We start from the raw sequence: 21,448 nt of genomic DNA on the forward strand, positions 1-21,448 counted from the left end.
ATTGGATTATAGTAAGGTTTCGGACCCGTGTTCTAAATCTGGCAACGATTATCCTTTCACTTATAGGTTCCCACTTCATAAGCGCAGAGTGTGCCTGAGCGCTTAGTAGGAAGCCAACTCCGCGATGCCGGAGAGCGTGTTCACCTCGTAAACCAGAGTATAGCAGAACTTGTCCCGACGGCGTTCTGTGTTCTCCAAAGTTTGGCCAACGGACTTCACTCAGTCCCAGGATCTCAAGCTTCATGCGGCGTGCCTCATTGGCAAGTTGTGCCAATTTACCCTGCTGGGCTAGGGTTAAAACGTTCCATGTTCCTATGCGTGTCCGTTGTTTCGCGCTAAGAGTCGTCGCCGTAAAATCAGTCCGTATTCTTTCATTATCGGATTCTCGAACAAATTGATGTTTCGGGAACAGTAGGTTGTTGGCCCAAGGTTCCCTATCCACCGGGATGGGGCTGCCATCTTAGGTATAGCTTCCGGGAATAGCATTTCATACTCAGCCGCTGGATGCCAGAACAGACGCTGTTGGAGCCGCACCTCCTTGGTGGACAGACGCTCGATCAGTCGGGTCAAATTTGTTTAAAGTCCCACCCAACACCAGGACTAGGCTAGTGCGCTTTGAGCGGCACACGGTCGCTTTGATAGGGCCTGCTTGGGGACACATGCAGCTTTTTATAGAAGTTCAACAGAGCCCAGTGTCGAACCCCACCACATCCTAGGCAGACCCCACAGTACGCACCCTCTCACTCTAGCTGATGTCAGAAGGACAACAGTGCCCAGGCTGCACTACCAGCTAAGTACGCAACCCTTAGCTGGCAGTCAATTGTCATCGGAAGACCCGTGGAAGCGTGAGTATTGGAACTTGTGAGGACCAGAGCTATGTTAGGCGCCCCTTCCCGGATGTCAACTCACCATTTCGCAGCCCGGTGATGGTCTTTCGTGTCTGCTATTCAACATCGCTTTGGAGGGAGTAATACGAAGGGCAGGGATTGACACGAGTGGTACGATTTTCACGAAGTCCGTCCAGTTATTTGGTTTCGCCGACGACATTGATATCATGGCACGTAACTTTGAGAGGATGGAGGAAGCCTACATCAGACTGAAAAGCGAAGCTAAACGGATTGGACTAGCCATCAACACGTCGAAGACGAAGTACATGATAGGAAGAGGCTCAAGAGAGGTCAATGTAAGCCACCCACCACGAGTTTCTATCGGTGATGACGAAATCGAGGTGGTTGAAGAATTCGTGTACTTGGGCTCACTGGTGACCGCCGATAACGATACCAGCAGAGAAATTCGGAGGCGCATAGTGGCTGGAAATCGTACGTACTTTGGACTCCGTAGGACGCTCCGATAGAATAGAGTTCGCCGCCGTACCAAACTGACTATCTACAAAACGCTTATAAGACCAGTAGTTCTCTACGGACACGAGACCTGGATGATGCTCGTGGATGACCAACGCGCACTGGGAGTTTTCGAAAGGAAAGTGTTGCGTACCATCTATGGTGGGGTGCAGATGGTGGATGGTACGTGGAGGAGGCGAATGAACCACGAGTTGCATCAACTGTTGGGAGAACCATCCATCGTTCACACCGCGAAAATCGGAAGACTGCGGTGGGCCGGGCACGTAGCCAGAATGTCGGACAGTAATCCGGTGGAAATGGTTCTCATTAACGATCCGACGGGAACAAAAAGGCGAAGTGCAGCCTTGGACCGAGCTGAATGGAGAAGACTTTTATGTGCAGCACAGACCACTCCGGCCTTAGTCTGATGATAAATAAATAAAAACACTTGCCAAGCAGGGTGGCCCGCCTTTTCCCAGCAGCGTGGCCCAGATAATACATCCTAGGTAGGCTTGATTTGTTCGTGGATGACAGGCTTACTTCCCCCCTGACTTTGGCCCAATAACTCAATTTTATGTAAAATGACTCTTCTAACACTACGTAGTTTACCTTAATCCACGTAAAAACATATTACCCAAAGCAATGTTTAGTAACTTCATTTTACCTAAAGTGGACTTTATTCAACTTAAATGTGACTTGTTGTACTGAACAATCTAGGGTGGGGCCATGCATTTTGCCCTATTTTTGACAACAATCATGGAAAAGAAAGAAAAAACTACTTAAATTTTTAATAAAATTTGATGCGATATTATCATCAGTAAGTATTTTGAACTTAAATTTTAAAATTATTTATCTTTCAAGAAATCGCCTAAATTTTATAATAATTTTAACAATTTCAATTGAACTAAAAACAAAATCCAAACCCACATAAGTCCCGCAAAACACGTAAATTATGGGGCTTGAAAGCCTCCTTCAAGCTTCCTTCATGAAATCCAGGAGAAATTCCAGATGGAACAATTCCAGAAGGAATTCTGGGTATTTATCTAGGTATTTCTTCAGAAATTATGATTGGTGATTCTTCCTAGAATCATCCAGAAATTACTTTGCGAATTCGTTTCGAAAATTTCGTTAGTTTTTCAATTCCTTCATGGGTTCAATCAGATTTTTTGTTTAATTGATTCGGCAATTCTTCCTGGAACTCATTTAGAGTTTCCTACAGGAATTTCTCCACAAATTTCGAAATAACTACCCAAAATAAAATTATTTTTCGAAGTGTGAAAAATGTGCGCTATATCGAGTGTACATTATATCGGGGGTACGTTATATCGAAGAATATCTGTAGTAGATAAATAATTTGAAAAAAATACTATTCAACTGTGGAGGAGGGGGTTAAACCTAATTATTGTATTGCATCTGATTTATTTTCATTTTTTTTACATGCTATATCACACGCAGGAAACACACATCGTCGTTAACAACGTTCGGGAATTCAAACACTCTTTGCTTATATAGTTGAAGGAGGAAATCGATAAGACTGAATCAAAACGCAAACCGAAGAAGAACAGGCAACTTGCATCAGGCGGAAGCAGAGAAAACACGCAGAAACTATCCCCAACAATCCAGAGAATATAAGTTTTTAGTGGCGCACCGACTCCGAAACAGACTTCAAAATAGACAGAACACAAATGCCCAGAGGGAAACGTCGGTCCGCAGCCGAGATGGGACCCAGTGAAGACGACCGGCACTCGTCCAAGAGGCAGAGAAATGCCTACCAGACCAGTCAAAGGTAAGTACTCTTATGTTTTGAATCTTTCATCTTCTCCAGGGTTCGTAATGCTCACTCAATCTCAGGAGCACATGATGCTCCGTCACGAAAATTTTCGGGAAGAAATCGCTTTTCGAGAAAGAAAAACAGCCTGGAGAGTGATAACCATTTTTCGCTCACTTCGGTTGCCGCCAATCATTGGTTTGCTCTTTTTCTTTCATATTCGAGTCTTTTCGTGGCATCATAAATGCAAATGGTAGTAGCTAATGTGAAACAAATAACTTAACGCTTTCATACAGATAGCGTGGTGGTATGGCTAGAGTAAGCGCATCCCCACAGCTATTATTGTTACTATTCTGGGTTCGAATCCCGACGCGGCCATACAATTTTGTAATTGTTCTGTGATAATTCTCGCGAAAAGTGAGTGAGTGGTAAAAGTGATGAAACGAAAAAGGATTTTCATCTAATAGGCAAGATTTTCGTTTATCTGCCAAGGCTAATTCTAGAGAAAAGATTGATCGGTGAAAGATGATGCTCAACATAACCAACGAAAAAAGGTTTTCCCTTGGCCCGAAAAACGCTTGCTTTGGTCTCATTAAAACGAAAAGTCGAAACCCTGATCTTCTCAGATACTCCCGTGCTTGTTTATTTAGTATTACCCCAGCTATTCATACGGTTAATTTTTCATGGGTCGGAATCTGTGTCAAAAGGTCGAAGGTCAAAAGGTCGAAGGGTCAAAAGGCCGAAAGGACTAAAGGTCGAAGGGTCAAAAGGTCGAATATGTGTCATAACGTGTGACAATAAATGAGATGGGAGTTGTGAGTAGTGACAAATGAGATGCCAGTTGGAAGTAGTGAGCATAGGTAAATGAGAAGTGGGAAGTTAAAAGTGAGAAATGTGATGTGAGAACTGAGGAACGGAGAAGTAAGAAGTGAGATGTAAATAAGAAGTGAAAAGGAAGAAAGAAGAAAGGAGGAAACATATAAAGTAAGAATGCACAAGAACAGATGAGGAATCAAGAACAAAGAAAGAAAGAAGAAGGAAGATGGAAAAAGGAAAAAAGATGGAAGAAGGAAGAAAGAAAGAGGGAAGAAAAAGGGGAAGGAAGAAGAAAGAGAGAAGACACAATAAAGCAAAACAGAAGAAAGAAGGAGGAAGCAAGTAATAGGATAAGAGATGAAAGATGGAAGAAATGAGGAACAAAGAAAGGAGAAATAAGGAATAAAGAAGAAAGAAAGAAGAAAGATTGAAGAAATAAGAAGCAAAGAAGAGAGAAATAAGGAAGAAAGAAGAAAGAAAGAAGAATTAAAGAAGGAAGAAAGAAAGAAGAATGAAAGAAGGAAAAAAGAGAAGAATGAAGAAGATAAAAGAAAGTAGGAAGTAAAACAGGAAACAAGAAGGCAGAAGAAAGAAAGAAGGGAGAATGAAGGAAGAAAGAAAGAAGGAAGAGAGAGGAAAGAAGGAAGAAAGGAAAAAAGAAAGAAGGTAGGAAGAAATAAGGAAAAAAGGAGGCAGAGAGAAGAAGGAATGAAGACGGAAGAAAGAAAGCAGAAAAACGGAAAAAGACAGAAAGCAGAACAAAGAAAGAAATAAGGAGGAAAAAAGTAAAAAGAAAGAATGAAAAAGAAAGAGAGAAAAAAGAAAGAAGGAAAACAAGAAAAGAAAATCAGAAGAAATGAAGAAGAAGGAATAAATAGGAAAAAAAGGAAGAGAGATGCAAAAAACAAGGAGTAAAGAAGGAATAAAAAGGAAGAAAGTAAAAAGAAAGAAAGCAGAAAAACAGGAAACGAAAAGGAAGGAAAAAAGAGAGGAGAGAGAAAGAAGAAAGAGAAGAAATAAGGAAGAGAGAAGGAAGAAAAGAGGAAAAAAAAGAAGAAAAAGGAAGAAAAAATAGGTAAGCAAGTAGGAATGAAAAGAAGGAAGGAAGGAAGAAGAAATAAGAAAGAAGAAAGAAGGAAGAAATAAGAAAGAAAAAAGGTGGAATGAAGGAAGAAAAAAGGTGGAAAGGAGGAAAAAAGATGGAAAGAAGAAAGAAAAAAGATGGAAAGATGAAGCAAAGAGGAAGAAAAAGGAAAAAAGAAAGAAGTTAGAAATAAATAAGATTAAATATGGCAGGAAGAAGGAAGAAAGAAGTAAGAAAGAAGAAAGGAGGAAAAAGAATCAAAGGAAGAATACCTTATATTCTGGTTTTCGGGCAGCAGGGAATATGTCCAAGGGCTTGACGATCCCTCCCTAGGCCATCGGCGAGTTGTGGGGCTTGCCTAGGATGTGGTGGGGTTTGGCAGTGGGCCCTGTTAAATTAGGCCCCACTAAAGCGACCGTGTGCCTCTCAAAGCGCACAAGCCTAAGTCCTGGTGTCAGGTGAGACACAAAAACGACCTTCCGACGAGACAGGAGGTATACGCAGGCCCAATAAGGCGCCTGGAAAACCAATAATTACGAGCAATATGAGAGATAATACGACTTGATATAATCGGCAAAGACCTAGGCGACGAATAAAGGATCACGATTGGAAACTTGGAACATGGAACTGCTAGCAAGTCGCTAGGTTTCGCAGGTTGCGACAAGATGATCTACGATGAATTGCATCCCCGCAACTTTGACGTCGTGGCGCTGCAGGAGATTTGCTGGACAGGAAAGAAAGTGTGGAAAAGCGGGCATCGAGCGGCTACCTTCTACCAAAGCTGTGGCACCACCGCAGTGCGAATATTGAATCCGACCACTACCTCGTTGCAGTATGCCTGCGCTCAAAACTCTACACGGTGTACAACACGCGTCGAAGTCGAAAGCCGCGGCTTAACATTAAGCGACTACAAGACGGTAGACTAGGCCAAGGATACGCGCAGCAGCTGGAAGTGGCACTCTCAACGGAAGAGCAACTAGGCGCAGCGTCTCTTGAAGATGGCTGGAGAGATATTCGATCCGCCATTTGTAGCACCGCAACCGCTGCACTTGGCACGGTACCGCCAGATCAGAGAAACGACTGGTATGACGGCGAATGTGAGCAGTTAGTGGAAGAAAAGAATGCAACATGGGGAGATTGCTGCAACACCGCACGAGGGCGAACGAGGCACGATAAACAGGCGCGGAACAGACAACACTCGATTTTCCGGAGGAAAAAGCGCCAGCAGGAAGATCGAGACCGTGAAGGGACGGAGCAACTGTACCGCGCTAATAACACACGAAAGTTCTATGAGAAGTTGAACCGTACACGTAAGGGCCACGTCCCACAGTCTGATATGTGTAAGGACATAAACGGGAACCTTCTTACAAACGAGCGGCAGCACTACGGAGAACACCTGAATGGCGATGTGGCAGACGAAGATGGCGGTATGGTGATTGACCGGGAGAACGCGCGCAGGACATAATTTGACCGGCTCCGGATCTCCAGAAAATCAACCAAATTGACCAACTACCAGGTAGTAGTTCTTTTTTGTCAACAAATGGGCATGAGCAGGACAGGGAGAAACTTCGAGCTACTTCAAGCTCTCATTGAACAGCATTATTTCTAATCATAATCTCGTCTTGTTCGTCGTTGAATAATGGAGGGGGTAGGAAATTTAAATTAAAAGGGTAGTAAATTGATAAAATCGAAACATTTGTTCTGAAAATGTTCATTATTTTTCCGAAGAAATTTTGAATCCCTCCCATAATAAAGTTTGATCACTAAAATTGGAGGGGTTGGGCAGTTTTTTCTAACCTAACCCCATGCTTTATTTAGGTGTGGTCCAAAGTCCTCAGATTTGATTGAACTAGACTATTTTTATCAGTAAAATAAATTATGAAACATTGTTGGGATAAGTCACCGTGAGTAAACAAAGCGTAGAAAACAATGTTTTGATTTCTTGTCATTGCATCGGAAAATAAACTAAGATGTACAACACATCCCCCAATTATGACCACTATATAAAATTTCAAAGAATTGGTTCAAATTTGATCAATTTTCGTAAATTTAAATCGACTCATGCAACGCCGATAGGAAGTGTTCCAAGCCAACTCATTTGACGGTATACGCTATGGCATGACATTGCAGAGCATTGTGTCGCGCGCGCAGCTATTACGCTCGTTACATGCCTTCATCGCACCCAACCACCCACTTGAATCATATTCCGCGGACAAAGCAACGATGGCACGCGGGAGGTAGGCAACCTACCAAATAGATAGAAAACATGTTATGACGACAGAAAGAAAAGAGAATCGACGATATTTTTAGACAGCAGAAGAAAAAAGAGTAGCTAGCTGAAGGTGGTACATTGCGGATAACAGCTTCCTATCGCTCGCGACCGGATCGAAAAATCTCACGCGCAGACTACTAACTCACCTACCTTCATCATGTGCGCTCATTTTCGGTCTACTACAAACTGAACGAGTAAAAGTAAGTGGACAAAAAGGACTCACTTCCAAAAGAGATTCGACTGCAAGAGCATCGCGACATTTCATTTTTGGCTCTTTGTAATCCAATCCTCCTGTAGTGATAAGCCTTTGTGCTCCGTCACACATTTGAAATTATCGGTTGATTAGTATTGCTGCGTGAGATAAGGCCCAGACAGCTGGCTGTGGGCGAAGAGGAGAATGGGCGAAGAACTGTAAACTTGGACTTGATTCTCTGTAGAAGCATAAAGAAGTGAGTTGAGTAATCTGATTATTTTTGTTTGTGTTTTTTTTTTCGTTGCAGCTCTCGGCGGTTCAGTAAAATAGACGATGCATTCAGTCAAAAACGATGCCTGACCTGGTTCCACGAGTACACAACGCCCGATGATCCGGATACGTTAGGTAAGAGATGAAGGATAAAGAATAATTTGATTATCAAAAAAATCGATCCTTCAAGAATCCTATCTCATTGCTTTCTATTAAAAAGGAAAGGATCTACTGAAATATCAGAAAGTTAGGTCCTATGTTTGCTGGAATTCCTATGTACATAAACATTAGACTTTGAAGCGAAAAAGGTGCTATCATCACTAAGTGGATGTAACCGTATTTTCCATTCTAGGTCCAGAGGGCATGGAGAAGTTCTGCGAAGATATTGGCGTTGAACCGGAAAATGTGGCAATGCTGGTGCTGGCCTATAAAATGGGTGCACGTCAAATGGGTTTCTTCACACAGAGCGAGTGGCTGAAAGGACTGACGGATTTGCAGTGCGACACGGCCGGCAAAGTACAGTGCAAACTTGACTACCTGCGTAATCTCCTGAACGATCCAAACGCGTTCAAAACCATCTACAGATATGCGTACGATTTCGCTAGGGTAGGTCATTGTGGTATTTTTTTTTCTCTTCTGATTAGACATGTATATTCGCACGTTAATTGGCAGGATAAAGATCAGCGCAGTATGGATATTGAGACTGCAAAAGCGATGCTGCAGTTACTACTTGGCAAGCACTGGCCCCTCTACGCACAATTCGCCCAGTTTCTGGAGCAGTCCAAGTACAAAGTGATCAACAAGGATCAGTGGTGTAATATCCTCGAATTTTCACGTACTATTTCAAACGATCTAAACAACTACGATGTTGATGGCGCATGTAAGTACATAATTTTCCAGGTCTTAATATTAACCATTCCCCAGAAATATAGATCCCAGATTAAGGCTTAAGTATGTAGATGATGCCTGCTTTAATCATCCTTCGCATTATCTTTGAATAGAATTGGCTCGGAAAAGGGATGATAGCGGACAGGGTTTGAATCCAAAGGAGAATGAGAAAATCTCTCATTATTCATGTCTGTATAAACTCTCGATAGGTAGCATACCGTGAAAGACGTTTTTTGGTAGCTGCTATGATAATGAACTGATTCGGGAAGCTACAACCTATGATAAATTTCTTTTAAAAAGCCCCAATTGCGGGGGGCACCAGTTCTGATAATGCATTTCAACTTGTTTTACACAGCTGTGTGAAAAAAAAATGTTGTGTCCAACATAAAATGAGCGAGAACAAAGTGTTTATCAAACCCCCTCGGTGGGGGCCGCCTATCCGAATCAGTTTTTTATCCATTCAAACATAATATGTTTGAACATTTCACCAAATAATACGATGTCCATGATAGCCACGGTATTAGGCGTTGCGCGGAATTAGGGCAGGTCACTGTGTTCTGAGGGTGATAGAGGGTGATGAAACGATAGAGGGTGAAAGGGAGAAAGGAAGACCATCTATTGAACAACACACAATCGAAGCGTGAATCTTCTTGCCTTGGTCTTCCTTTCTCCCTTTCACCCTCTATCGTTTCATACTTGTTCGCGCCCTAGCGAACGGCTTTCAATCTGATGATTTTCAATTATCTTTCGATTATCTACTCCCTCATACTTTGAGTAGAAATGACCGATAAAGCCGATAAACAAATCATTCGTTATATAAAAGCTTCGGTAAATATCAATTTGTCCTGAAAAATTAGTAATTTAGGCTTCAATTGTTAAATTATGTAACTAGAAAATTAAAAGAAAATTCGAATTTCAACTAAACCATCTTCAAATCAATATTACAAGAACAAGTGAGGTTGTCAAAGTGCGTTTTTCAGTTGTATAGCCCTTTTACATTATTGTGAACCATCACTTGTAATAATAATGTGAATATAATGCTCACTTAAGGCTGTCTTGCCCCATATGGCCATCTTACCCCACTTTCCCCTAATTAATATATTCAAGACCCGTAAAAAAGTGATAAAGAAGAACTCTTTAGCAAACCCGTTTTTTGCTTTGTAAAACTCATAATTATTGTGACATGTTATGGCCATAAAATTTATTCAAAGTATGAAACAAGTACAAAGATTAATTAGAAGCTTCTTGCTTCGTCGGAAGATCAATGAAAAACGATTTTTCCTTTTCGGACACTGAACATTTCGGCTCGCGGCACGAAGCCTTTGCGTGATGCGTTGAGCTTCTGATAGAACTTGCGTGTTTCTTGAGAACGGCACAGCTGTTCCATCTCTTCGCACTTCGCTTCTTCCAGGCGGCGTTTCTTCTTCTGAAAAAGGTGGGTCTGCTGTCTACGCTTCCGTCTTTAACTTTCCACGTTCTGCTGCGTCCTCCTCCTCCAGAATTTGTCTGCACTCTTTTTCGAACCAATCGTTCCGTCGACTTCGTCCCATATACCCGACGTTGTTCTCCGTTGCGTCGTCAATGGCTGCTTTGACTGTATTCCAGCAGTCCTCAAGAGGAATCCCATCGAGCTCACCCTCTTCCGGCAACCCTGCTCGAGATGCAGTGCAACATGAGGTTGCTTCAGTCGTTCAAGGTCGTACCGCGGCGGTCGTCGGTACTGAACATTGTTGATGACGGATAGTTATGGGTGCAGTTTAACCATTACCAGATAGTGGTCAGAGTCGATGTTAGCGCCACGATATGTCCTGACGTCGATAATGTCGGAGAAGTGCCGTCCATCGATCAGAACGTGGTCGATTTGTGATTCTCTTTGCAGTGGTGATCTCCAGGTGTACCGATACGCGAGTGTGGGCTATGGACGTTGATTATGCTGAAGTTGAAGAACCGGCCTTTGATCCTCAACCTGCACTGCACATTCTCTCGTTGATCAGCCACCACCCGATCACGCGCCTTTGCATATCGTCCATCACTATGAAAGCTGTTGATTACCTCTAAACGTTCGCACCATTGATCCCTTCCAACAAACCTTCTGCACCGCTACGATGCCTAATCCGCGGTCCTCGAGCACATCGGCGAGTATGCGTGTGACTCCCGATGAAGTTGAGAGATTTGCAATTCCACGAACCGAGTTTCCTATCGCTAGTCCCTTTTCGTCGCAGTGGTCTTCGCCGATGGTTCGGTCCGTGCTCTCTTGTTGATTATTCGTTGCGTAGGTTTTTTAAAGGCTGGCTTGCAGGGCATGATACCAAATCCCTAAATTTCCGGAAGACTATTCCTCCTTATTCCCGGTGGACCGTGGTGCACAGTTTCATTTAGTGTCGCTCGCTGGCCCTCGGACGATGATCAGCCGTCCCTAACATCGAGAACAGACACTGTTGTGAGCCGCTCCTAACATGGAGAACAGACGCTCAGTAAGATTTGCACATCCGGAGAGGAGCAAAGACCCCCCCCCTTCCCTGTCCCCATACGACCATAGTTCCCACCGGGGTTGGTTACCCGATCTTCCCTAAGGTTGCTCGTATCCCGGCCAGCACCACGAGGAGGTAGGGATAGGAGTTGCTAGGTAAGAGGCTAAGGACCGCAAAATGGGGTCTATTTTATTCCTTCAGGTACGTGAAGTACCAATGCACAATGGTCCACAGAGCCAAATTAGGTGGAAATAGCTATTTTGAGCCACAAATAGCAGAGTTAGAAGAAAACTCCACAAAGTTGTTCCTAATAGTAAGGACCTTATTGTGGTGCTAATGAAAATTAGGGTGGTTCTCATTTTCATAAATTGGAAAAATCACCTTTTTAATAGCAGGAATAGGGGTGGTATATGACAAGGTGGGGCAAGATAGGTCACGGGGTAGGATGGGTCAGTGCCGTTTTTGAACATCGTATACCAAAGATTATGCCTTTGGAAGAAGAATAATTTTGTTCTACTTTATTGTTACTCGATTTGAGGATATAATTTCATTCTGGTAGAGAATGCTATGGTAAAATATTTTTCAGCTGTGTTCTTTATGCGAAACACAGTTTTTACAAAACGTGCTGTTTATTCCGTTTATGTCCCTACTAACTTCAAATGAGAGTAGGCTAGCATTAAAAAATGTCCAATAAAAGTTAATTCGGTACCAACATTTCAAAAGGGCCTTTTTGATATTACAGCCTTGTAAAGATTTTCATATTTTCAGCCCTTCGTGTTCAGCCAAAAACCGGGAGGTACTATACTGCCGTGAATCGCATATTTGTCCCATATGAATAGGAAACCCAGCAAAGATGGGACAAATATGCGATTCACGGCAGTATAAACCATGTTATTAATAGAAAAAAAAATCTATACACAAACCGCTATGACCCTTATTTTGGCCAATATTTACCCATCCACAAATGTACTTATCATATGAATATTAATTTCTTAAATTTTCATTTTGTATGTCTCTTACTTATTAAAGGGCCTGTAATGCTGGATGAATTCGTCGAATGGATGAGACTGCTGCGGTCACAAGCGACGATTAGCTGAGGAATGTATTACTAATGTGGACATCTCAGTGATTTTGATGGCCATTCGCAGCAGCACACAATACAACAAAAAATCAACAACCAATGCACATACAACACAATAATTACTGCTTCTTCACTTGCATCCAGCCGCCGCCAGGTAAACGTTTCTTTGCGAAACTATTGGACACTTTTCAATTCAATGAAGGCCAGTCGCGACCATCCACATTTACCTTCCATAGAGTAGTTCGTTCCATGGTCGAGTAAGCGTCTCCTCCACCTCTAATCCGTCACCGGTCGCAAGTTCACGAAGCACTCAAACTCGAGTCGAAACTAAATTAAAAACCTTAATTCTCGTAGTCTAATTTGTAACTTTGTTTCTTAGTTTCTCAAGAAAAATGATAATAATAATAATGAACTGTAAAATGGTACATGTTCTCCTTTTTAACGTGTTTTCAATTTTATTCTTTCATTCGGTCATCAAGGCTTTCGTTTATGCCGGTTTTTAGGCTTAAACCTTTATATTTTATGAAAAACCAAATAAACAACGTGGAAAACATAGGCAGAGCTGGGGATGGTAGAAGCTGAGAAAGAAGATAGCTGACGGTTCAGAGTAGGCTCAGCAGAATTTCAGAAATCGGAATATACTACGTACTAATCTACCCAAAACCAACACATTATAAAAAGTTTGGACTTTCCTCGAAAAAATAACATACACAGCAAAATTATTCATCAGGAACATAAAGCATAAATTACCAAAATTAAATCAACATACCTACATAATAAAATCATTTAGGACTCTCCCATTATGGCTAATATAAAATGAAATACATGTTACTCTGGGTAATAAAGAGAAGAAAAATAGCAACACAAACAAAAGTGAGAAAGTAGAAGTGTGCAGAGCAATAACGAGTAAAAACGGGAACCGAACAGGCTGAGGACAGAACCGAAAGATGATTATGAAGCATCAGGGTACAAGCCACTGTATTTTGGACATCATCTTTGAAGTTGGGCACGACAACAAAAGTGATACGAGGAAAATCATCTCTGTAAAGTGAAAATAGAAATAAAGTAAGAAAACGACAACAACTGGGTTCAATAAAGTCGAATAAACTATGCTAGGATTATTTTTCGTAAAAATAAGCCAACCGTTTGAATTGTGCTGAGAGACGTTTATTTGCAATATCTATCCGCTTTCATCTTGCTGCGTCGGTCCAACAGGGCTTCATGGAGCGCACCTTCGTCTTTGGCTCGCTTCAGTGCGACTTTATCTTCGGTATTGACGCGCAGTTTTTTGTCCTGGAATTTCTGGAACTTTTTGCTGCCGAAGAAAAACAAGACAAAAAAACAAGTTAGTGGAAAGAAAGCCTTGAGAGTTTACACACGTTAAGGGGAAGGAGGGTAGAATGAACGAAACCACTATTCCTCATGAGATCGAAAGCTGTTTACCTAATGTTTTGGAAAAATTCCAATGTGGTTTAATTTTTTCTTATGCTGTTAGACCTTTGAAAAGAAAAGTGGACTTCGAATATTAGACAACCAGAAGATCCCCATCCGCTTACTTACACATAATTGATTTCGACCTGATCGAGGTCGCCTTCTTCCTCAACGGCCACTTCCTTGGTTGTTTTCTCCTCTCGAGTGGCACAGCTTCTCGCCACGCACACCTCGTTGTCGCCAACTTTCTTCTTTATCGCCACCACAGCATCATCCTCGGGATCTACCGAAACGAAGCACCCGTTCGCGGCTAGTAGCGCCATCCTGGGACCTTCGAATACCGGCTCGAACTGCTCTAAAGCCGACACCGCATCGGACCGTCCCGTGATCATTCCGTCCTTTTCAGCTTTCAAATATTTTCCGTAGCCAGATTTGAACGCAACCTTTTCCTCGTTGATCAGTACGGCAGTAAAGATCTCCTCCGGGTCCGGGCCATCGCCTGCGTCATGAGGAGCTCCGAGAGTGAATGTTCCATTATCCAGGGCGCGAATGTACGCTCGCTTGCCAAACTGAATAGCGATGGAGCCGGTTATTTCCGTGGTCTTGGACACTTTCCACCAGCCTCCGTGCTTTAGAGCGTCTTCGTCTGCTTCAAGGCGAACCTTTTTTGATTCTTTGTCCTTTTTGTGTTTTTTGTGCTTGCGTTTGTGACCTCTGTAATGTTTACAGAACAGTTTTAAAATACATAATTAACAATCGACTGGCTGTTGTATTTTGTACAAAACTAGCGATTTAAGGAAGCGCATGCCGAAGTGTTAAATTTGCAATTCCAACTTTATTGAATACGGTATATTGTAGTTTAGTAACTTTGAATCAAGGTAAGGCAAGGCATGAGCCGTCCAAGACCATGATGAAGATGGCTAAGTTCGATTCTCGGTGTTAGCATAAGTGACCAGATTTTTCTTGAAAGCGTATCAAATCGTTTCAAAAGAGATTCATCTCCTATCGACCAACAACACTCAGTATGACGCAAAAACTCGATTTCGCAAAAACAAATGCCCTATTAAATCATTGAATTTTACAAATCGAGACCCCGTGGCCGTGTTGAGTATCATGAAGTGAGGCTTCGGTTCCCACACCAGAGTCGTGGAAACTCTTCGGCGAGCGAAACATTCTTCACCGAAATACTGAGTATTGTCGGCTATCCGTTGTCTTATGCTGAATGTTCAGTCTGAAAACACATTAGTTGATGAATGAACCTTTGTAGATTTTACATATTCCCTGATAATCCATTATTTTTAGGGGACCCTAAAACAGGCGGAATGACAAAAGGCAGAATCTCGAGAGGCAGAGCTCCTTACACATGTATTAAAAAGGCGAAATATAACATACGGAGTATTAACAAAAGGCGCCTCAGCAAGGTATGCTTCGTGCAAAGCCATACGCCTTATCGTTGAGCTACAGGTCTCCTGTCTAAAAAAAACAAGAAAGCATGCATCTGGCCGATCTAAAGTCAGAAGATAACTTATATAGAAATGAGAATCACGAAAATCAGAATTGCTTTATACTGTTTCAATTCAGACGGATATTCTGAATTAACAAATCAAACGGCCACAATGATTCAAAATGTCTGCACAAGTTAAAACTGCGCAATTCAATTCAGCCTTTCGAGTTTCGGGCTTTTGTGTCGTTTCACCTTTCGTATTCCGGCTCATCTGGTTATCGCCTTTCGTAGGATACCCGATTTATGAACCTTTGTAGATTTTTGAATCCTTGCAGATTTAAGAATGCTTCAGATTTTACACATTCCCTGATCCATTGTTTCAAGATAATGGAGCTAACCATTCAAATCCCTCAACGTTCCCACGATATCTAGACCCTCCAGGTTATTCAAATGCTTCAGATTCCTATGATTTCTGCGTTATTCAGTCTGATAAATAAACTCAAATTTTGTTTATCCTTCTGATTGTCCAGATTCTTACTTACGGAAATCCATCAGATTCTTTACATTGTTTAAACCTTCATACTCCTAGTTTACTAAAACCCTCTAGACTGCCCAACTTCTGTAGGAAATGTAGCGCATAATCCGGGATGTCTGGTCAGTGGTCACTTTGTTAGCTTCATAGTAGGGTATAAGGCTCAAACCTTAGCCTATTATGCTGTGGTTGAGCACATTTATCGATTTAAATATTCATATATTGAAGATTTTACCGAAATTATGCCACCAAACGGCTTTCTTACTTTTGGTTATTACGCTAAGTATTAAAAAACAACAATAATGGTTCAAAATCTATTATTTAATCCATTAAAAGTTTTATGCGAAATGGACTTTATGTTCGGCCAATTTTCCTAATCTCGGCTCTGGTGTTGGATGCTTTTCCGACCCATGAAATATTGGTGCATTATTCACTGTAAATCGTTTGTATAAGCCGTAAGGTAGGCAATTATAATGTGCTGCTTCAAGTAAAAATAGTCAGCCGAATTTTGGCAACGGGTGTTCTAATATTGTTCAAACAAGTTTTGGTTAATTGTGTCACTATACTAATGAAAAAAGTGAATTTAACATGAATGCTAAAATAGTGTGATTGTTATCCGTTCATCTAATGTGCGAAAATAGATAAGTCCATTCCAAAAACTACTTTATTGGGCAAAAGAAAAATCTCTTGCACTGCCTGCCTACTTAAGTGGTTGCTAACAAACCGAGCCAAAGCAATTTTTCACGCAGATTTATTGCGTTTATCAATTGAAGAAGTGCATGAATCTTGCGTATTATAAATAAAATCGGTTTGATACACTTTTTCAAAGAAGCATTGGTAAATATCTCTACAAAACTATGTATTATTATCGAATTATTGATTAATTAACATTACCTCCCGTTACCCTATACGAATGGAAAATGGTCATGCCTCTCAAATGGCTCATTTCTTAAGAAAGCCTCATGTTCAAGGCAGATAAATTAAAATATCATTATATTGACAACTCACTCTGATTTTTCTCCTTTCAGAACAAGTCTGCTGCTTTTAGCGACACTATATTCAGACATTTTTCTTGTATTTGCAACAATAGACCAATGCAAATTCTAACTTAACCTCACTTATTTTGACAGTTCACAGAGCTTGTTTACAAGGTGTTAAAAGAAAAATTGATGAGGGAAAAATTAAAAATCATATTTTTGGTTTAAAATTGCTGTGATCCAAGTATTTCAGTGATATTCTTTGCATTCAGCATGAAATCAATCGCAAAGGACATCTACATGCGAATGAAATGGCCAGACAATTTTATCAGAAGCTTCGCCGGAGACCTGTCCTGGTGAAATAGCTCTATGAACTGTCAACCTACGTCATCATGCACTGGTCTATTTTATTTAGGTTTTCAGCTCACAACAGATGTTTTTGTTTTTATTTTTGCTTTAAACGAAAACAATTTTATGAGTGACAACAACTTTGACAGATCTACTACGCACTGAGACAAAAATGCAAGTCAAATTCTTTCCGGCGGAATTTTTTTTTTAACCATTTTGGGTACTTTTTATCTGGGTGGTGCGGATACACTGATAATAATCTTATAGTAAATGCAACAACATAAACATGTTTAGCTTTACCATGCCAGCATATTGTGAAGGTAATCTTGATATCATATAAAAACGACCATCATATAGTGGGCATTACTATGGAATGACAACGATCCAACTAACATGAACCATATGGTAATCCCAACCACAAATTTTGTAAACTGGATTTTTATTCTGCCATTCTACCATGAACATTCATGATTGCAGTCACTGTAGCATAGTACAATTTTATCTGTGTTTATTTCGTTCGCCACATTTTGCTGCAAGACCTCTTCCACTCTGATCATCATCATTTCTTGCACATTTATAATACATAAATCGCAGTAAGTAGTTTTATCCAGACATTTTTATGACAAAAAAATAACAATAATTCTCGTTTATTTTATTTAGATTACGAGTGTGTGAGAAAACTAACTGGAACTAGCTCCAATCTTCACTGGAGGCTGTTAATTTTGCTGCTCCCAGAGATGACGGCTCTGAAATTTTGCTACGACCGGCAGTTTACACCAGTAGGATTGATATTTTTCGCTGCATTTAGTAGGAATATTGATATTCAAATATGCGAAAAATCCTGGCAGCGGAAGATCTTATTTTGGGTTTACGGATTGAATCACGGGGCAGGCAAATAATAAAATTAGTTGTCTGTGGAAATATGTTTAAACCTCCTACTGAATGATTCCTGTAAACTGTGACTCAATATAAAATCATTATCATAAACCATAACCAATGAACATAATGAACTTCGATTAATAAAATGAGTTTTTTTTTGTAATACAAGTCATTTCCTGTTGTTTATTATTTTGAAAAATGAATCACTATATTATGAAAACGCTTCCTTGCAGTTGAGATTGAAGGTGTAACCCTTTGTGGCGCATCTAGCAACACGTCTTCGCATAACGAAAACCATGCAGAGCGACAACCATGCAGAGAGACAGCTGTGCATGGTACCAACCGTCAAGAGAATAAAACGGAAGAGACTTGTCTCGCGCCAAAAATGTATTTCCTTTTGAATTCGAGAATAAACTTTTTTCATTAGTTGTTTGACTGTGTTACAGAACGCATCGTGTTTTATTTCAAGAGGTTATGTGCCCAGTAAAGTGAGAAGTGCGTGTAGCCACGAGTTGTTAAAATGGAGCGCCTAGGAATTCCGAAGCTCAATAATCAGAACTATGGCAGCTGGAAATTCACTGTCGAGCTACTACTGGTGAGGGAGGACCTGTGGAAATATGTAAACCCAGGTAATCCTCCGGTAGCGAGTGCTGCGACGGAAGGAAATACCGGAAATGCTGCGGAAGTTGCTGCGTGGAAAGCTGGAGACCAGAAGGCAAGAGCAACCATTGGATTGCTGGTAGAGGAGACACAACATGCTCTCATCCGTAACACGGCGACAGCAAAAGAAGCGTGGCAAAGTTTGCAGAAACACCACGAAAAAGTGACGCTGTCGGCCAAAGTTGGAATTTTTTATCGTCTTTGTGATATACGGTACACCGACGGTGAAAACATTGAGCAGCATCTGTATGAAATGGAACAGTTGTTCGAGAAGTTGTCGAAAGCTGGGACAAATCTCGGAAGGGAGCTAGAGGTGATGATGGTCCTCCGTAGCCTTCCGAAGTCTTTCAGTACTCTAACGACGGCATTGGACTGCCGTAAAGAAGAAGAGATAACCCTAGAATTAGTGAAGCAAAAGGTCATGGATGAAGTCATGAAACGTAAAGGGGACGAAAAAAGTGAGAAAGCTTTGAAGGTGAACGAAAAAGCGTCGGGCAGGAAAAGTGTTGTTTGCCACAACTGCCACAAAGTTGGACATAAGAAAAAAGACTGCCGAGTGAAACAAAAATTTCATGAGATTACTCGGGACGTTGCAAAGCCAAAAAGTGCACAGACCAAAGTTGCATCCTACATGGAAGATGGAGATGCATTCGCGTTCGTGGTTGGTGACTCAATCGGTGAGTGGACAGTAGACTCTGGTTCTTCGTGGCATATTTGCGCAAATCGTGAGTATTTTGAAAGTATCGAGGATCGCAATTTGGAAACACCAACTGTAGTGATAGTGGCCGATGGTCGCAAGTGCGTAGTGAAAGGCGAAGGAACATGTCGGATCAGCTGCATCGTGCAAGATCGTGGAGTCAAGCAAGTGGTGCTTTCTAGAGTTTTGTTCGTACCGGAAATGAACGCCAATTTGATTTCTGTTGGATGTTTGGTCAGGAAAGAAGCCGACGTGAGTTTTTCTGCTTCTGGTTGTACTATTTCTTGTAATGGTCGAACAGCAGGCGAAGCTGTACTAGTTGGTGGATTGTACTTGTTAAAAACGCTTGGAAACCCAACCACAGCAGTGGCCAAGAGCCATAACCCACTATGCATTCACGAATGGCATCGAAGGCTAGGGCATCGGGATCCAGAGGCTATTTTTGAACTGGAAAGAAAAGGACTTGCAAATGGCTTTTGTATTCAGCCATGTGGTATTCGAGCAGTGTGTGAATGTTGCCTAAAAGGCAAGATGGCTAGGCTTCCATTTCCGAAAAAGGCTGACCAGAAATCGTTTGCCATATTTGATATTATCCATAGTGATGTTTGTGGACCCATGAACACTCCAACACCCGGAGGTTGTCGATATTTCGTAACGGTCATCGACGATTATAGTCGTTATAGCTGGATCTTTTTTCTTCGTAAAAAGTCGGAAACGGAAGAATGCTTCAAACGTTTCGTGCGGATGGTGAAAACGCAGTTTGGAAGGCCACCGAAGATTCTTCGTTCCGACCAGGGTGGCGAGTACAGGAGTAAATCTATGAAAAGCTTCTGTGCTCAGGAAGGTATATTACAGCAATATACTACTGCGTACACACCACAACAAAATGGTGTTTCGGAGCGCAAAATCGGTCGCTGGTAGAGATGGGTCGGTGTATGCTCCTGGATGCCAACATGGGCTATCGTTATTGGGCGGAAGCTATTAATACTGCTAATTTTTTGCAAAATATGCTTCCGACACGGGGAAAAGATAAAACGCCGTTCGAAATCATACATCAGCAGAAGCCGAATCTGGCGACCATCCACGTGTTCGGATCACAGGCGTGTGTTCATGTGCCATCAGAGAAGCGCACAAAATTGGAACCGAAGGCCAGTGTTGTCCTACACTCAGGGCAAAAAATTCTGCTCTTTGATTTTACTCCATCTAAACGATTTTATAGTCTCAACTAAGTAAGTTCAACTAATAGAAGGATATTTGAATTTTCTAAATGTCATGGCAAACTGTCAAAAAAATGCACTCCAGAGCCACAGGAGCGCGCGCACTGAAAATACACTGGAGTGTTTTCACTGGAGTGTATTTTCAGCGCGCGCGCTCCTGTGGCTCTGGAGTGCATTTTTTTGACAGTTTGCCATGACATTTAGAAAATTCAAATATCCTTCTATTAGTTGAACTTACTTAGTTGAGACTATAAAATTGTTTAGATGCAGTAAAATCAAAGAGCAGAATTTTTTGCCTTGAGTGTAGGACAACACTGCCGAAGGCTGTGCGGATGACATTCATCGGATATTCGTCGCAACATAAGGGCTATCGCATGATCGATCTGAAGACTGACAAAATCGTCATTAGCAGGGATGTGCGATTCTTGAAGCAGGAGGAGTTGGAAATTTTCCGTCCTACACAGCAATCATCGGAGAAAGCAGTGGTAGATTTCCCGCTAACAGTAATTCCAAATGACCCTGAAAAAGAATGCGAAAATGAAAGTGTTGTGAGCAGGGTTTCGACTTTTCGTTTCAATGAGACCAAAGCAAGCGTTTTTCGGGCCAATGGAGAATCTTTTTTCTTTGTTTATGTTGAGGATCATCTTTCACCCATCAATTTTTCTCCAGAATTAGCCTGGGAAGATAAACGAAAATCTTGCCTATTAGATGAAAATCCTTTTTCGTTTCATCACTTTTACCCTCTCACTCACTTTTCGCGAGAATTATCGTAGAACAATTGCAAAATTTTATGGCCGCGTCAAGATTCGAACCCAGCATAGGAACAAAAATAGCTGTGGGGATGCGCTTACTCTAGTTAAGTTATTTGGTCCACATAAGCTACTACCATTTGCATTTATGGTGCCACGAAAAGACTCGAATATGAAAGAAAAAGAACAAACCAACGTTTGGCGGCAATCGAAGTGAGCGAAAAATGGTTTTCACTCTCCAGGCTGTTTTTCTTTCCCGAAAAGCGATTTCTCCCCGAAAATTTTGGTGAGGGAGCATCCTGTGCTCCTGAGATTGAGTGAGCATTACGAA

At 41.5% G+C, this 21,448-nt stretch overlaps 2 protein-coding genes across 4 annotated transcripts in view; one reads left to right on the forward strand and one right to left on the reverse strand.

The window, feature by feature from the left end:
• The window catches only part of LOC134224802 (DCN1-like protein 4), a 32,558-nt gene extending 19,265 nt beyond the window's left edge, over positions 1–13,293 (forward strand). The window contains exons 2-7 of one of the 3 annotated variants that reach the window (XR_009983065.1): positions 2,796–3,126; positions 7,781–7,878; positions 8,096–8,349; positions 8,416–8,623; positions 12,132–12,337; positions 12,663–13,293. Coding sequence is in view for 2 of the 3 variants with exons in the window: in XM_062704391.1 (XP_062560375.1) it covers positions 3,026–3,126; positions 7,781–7,878; positions 8,096–8,349; positions 8,416–8,623; positions 12,132–12,199 (729 nt within the window). In the remaining variant the exon portion in view is untranslated. Of the gene's footprint in view, positions 1–2,795; positions 3,127–7,495; positions 7,692–7,780; positions 7,879–8,095; positions 8,350–8,415; positions 8,624–12,131; positions 12,609–12,662 lie in introns of those variants that run through there. The other 2 variants (XM_062704391.1, XM_062704392.1) reach the window with 2 other exon arrangements.
• A 41-nt stretch (positions 13,294–13,334) lies between these two features.
• LOC134224801 (protein FRG1 homolog) lies at positions 13,335–17,033 on the reverse strand. The gene is made up of 4 exons (XM_062704390.1): positions 16,972–17,033; positions 16,599–16,676; positions 13,744–14,328; positions 13,335–13,498 (listed from the first exon to the last, which is right to left on the reverse strand). The coding sequence occupies exons 2-4, from the start codon at positions 16,655–16,657 to the stop codon at positions 13,351–13,353; spliced, it is 792 nt and encodes a 263-aa protein (XP_062560374.1). The 5' UTR covers positions 16,658–16,676; positions 16,972–17,033; the 3' UTR covers positions 13,335–13,350.
• Positions 17,034–21,448: the final 4,415 nt, after the last annotated feature.

This window comes from Armigeres subalbatus, chromosome 3 (genome assembly GCF_024139115.2).
Source record: "Armigeres subalbatus isolate Guangzhou_Male chromosome 3, GZ_Asu_2, whole genome shotgun sequence".
NCBI classification, from domain to species: Eukaryota; Metazoa; Arthropoda; class Insecta; order Diptera; family Culicidae; genus Armigeres; species Armigeres subalbatus.

Bases quoted from the DNA above. Each gene is read 5' to 3' on its own strand.
- LOC134224801 (XM_062704390.1), bottom strand. From the start codon at position 16,657: ATGTCTGAATATAGTGTCGCTAAAAGCAGCAGACTTGTTCTGAAAGGA. The intron at 14,329-16,598 runs GTGAGTTGTCAA...TAAACATTACAG, and splicing joins CTGAAAGGAGAAAAATCAGA to AGGTCACAAACGCAAGCACA. The intron at 13,499-13,743 runs GTAAGTAAGCGG...TTTCTTCGGCAG, and splicing joins CAGGTCGAAATCAATTATGT to CAAAAAGTTCCAGAAATTCC.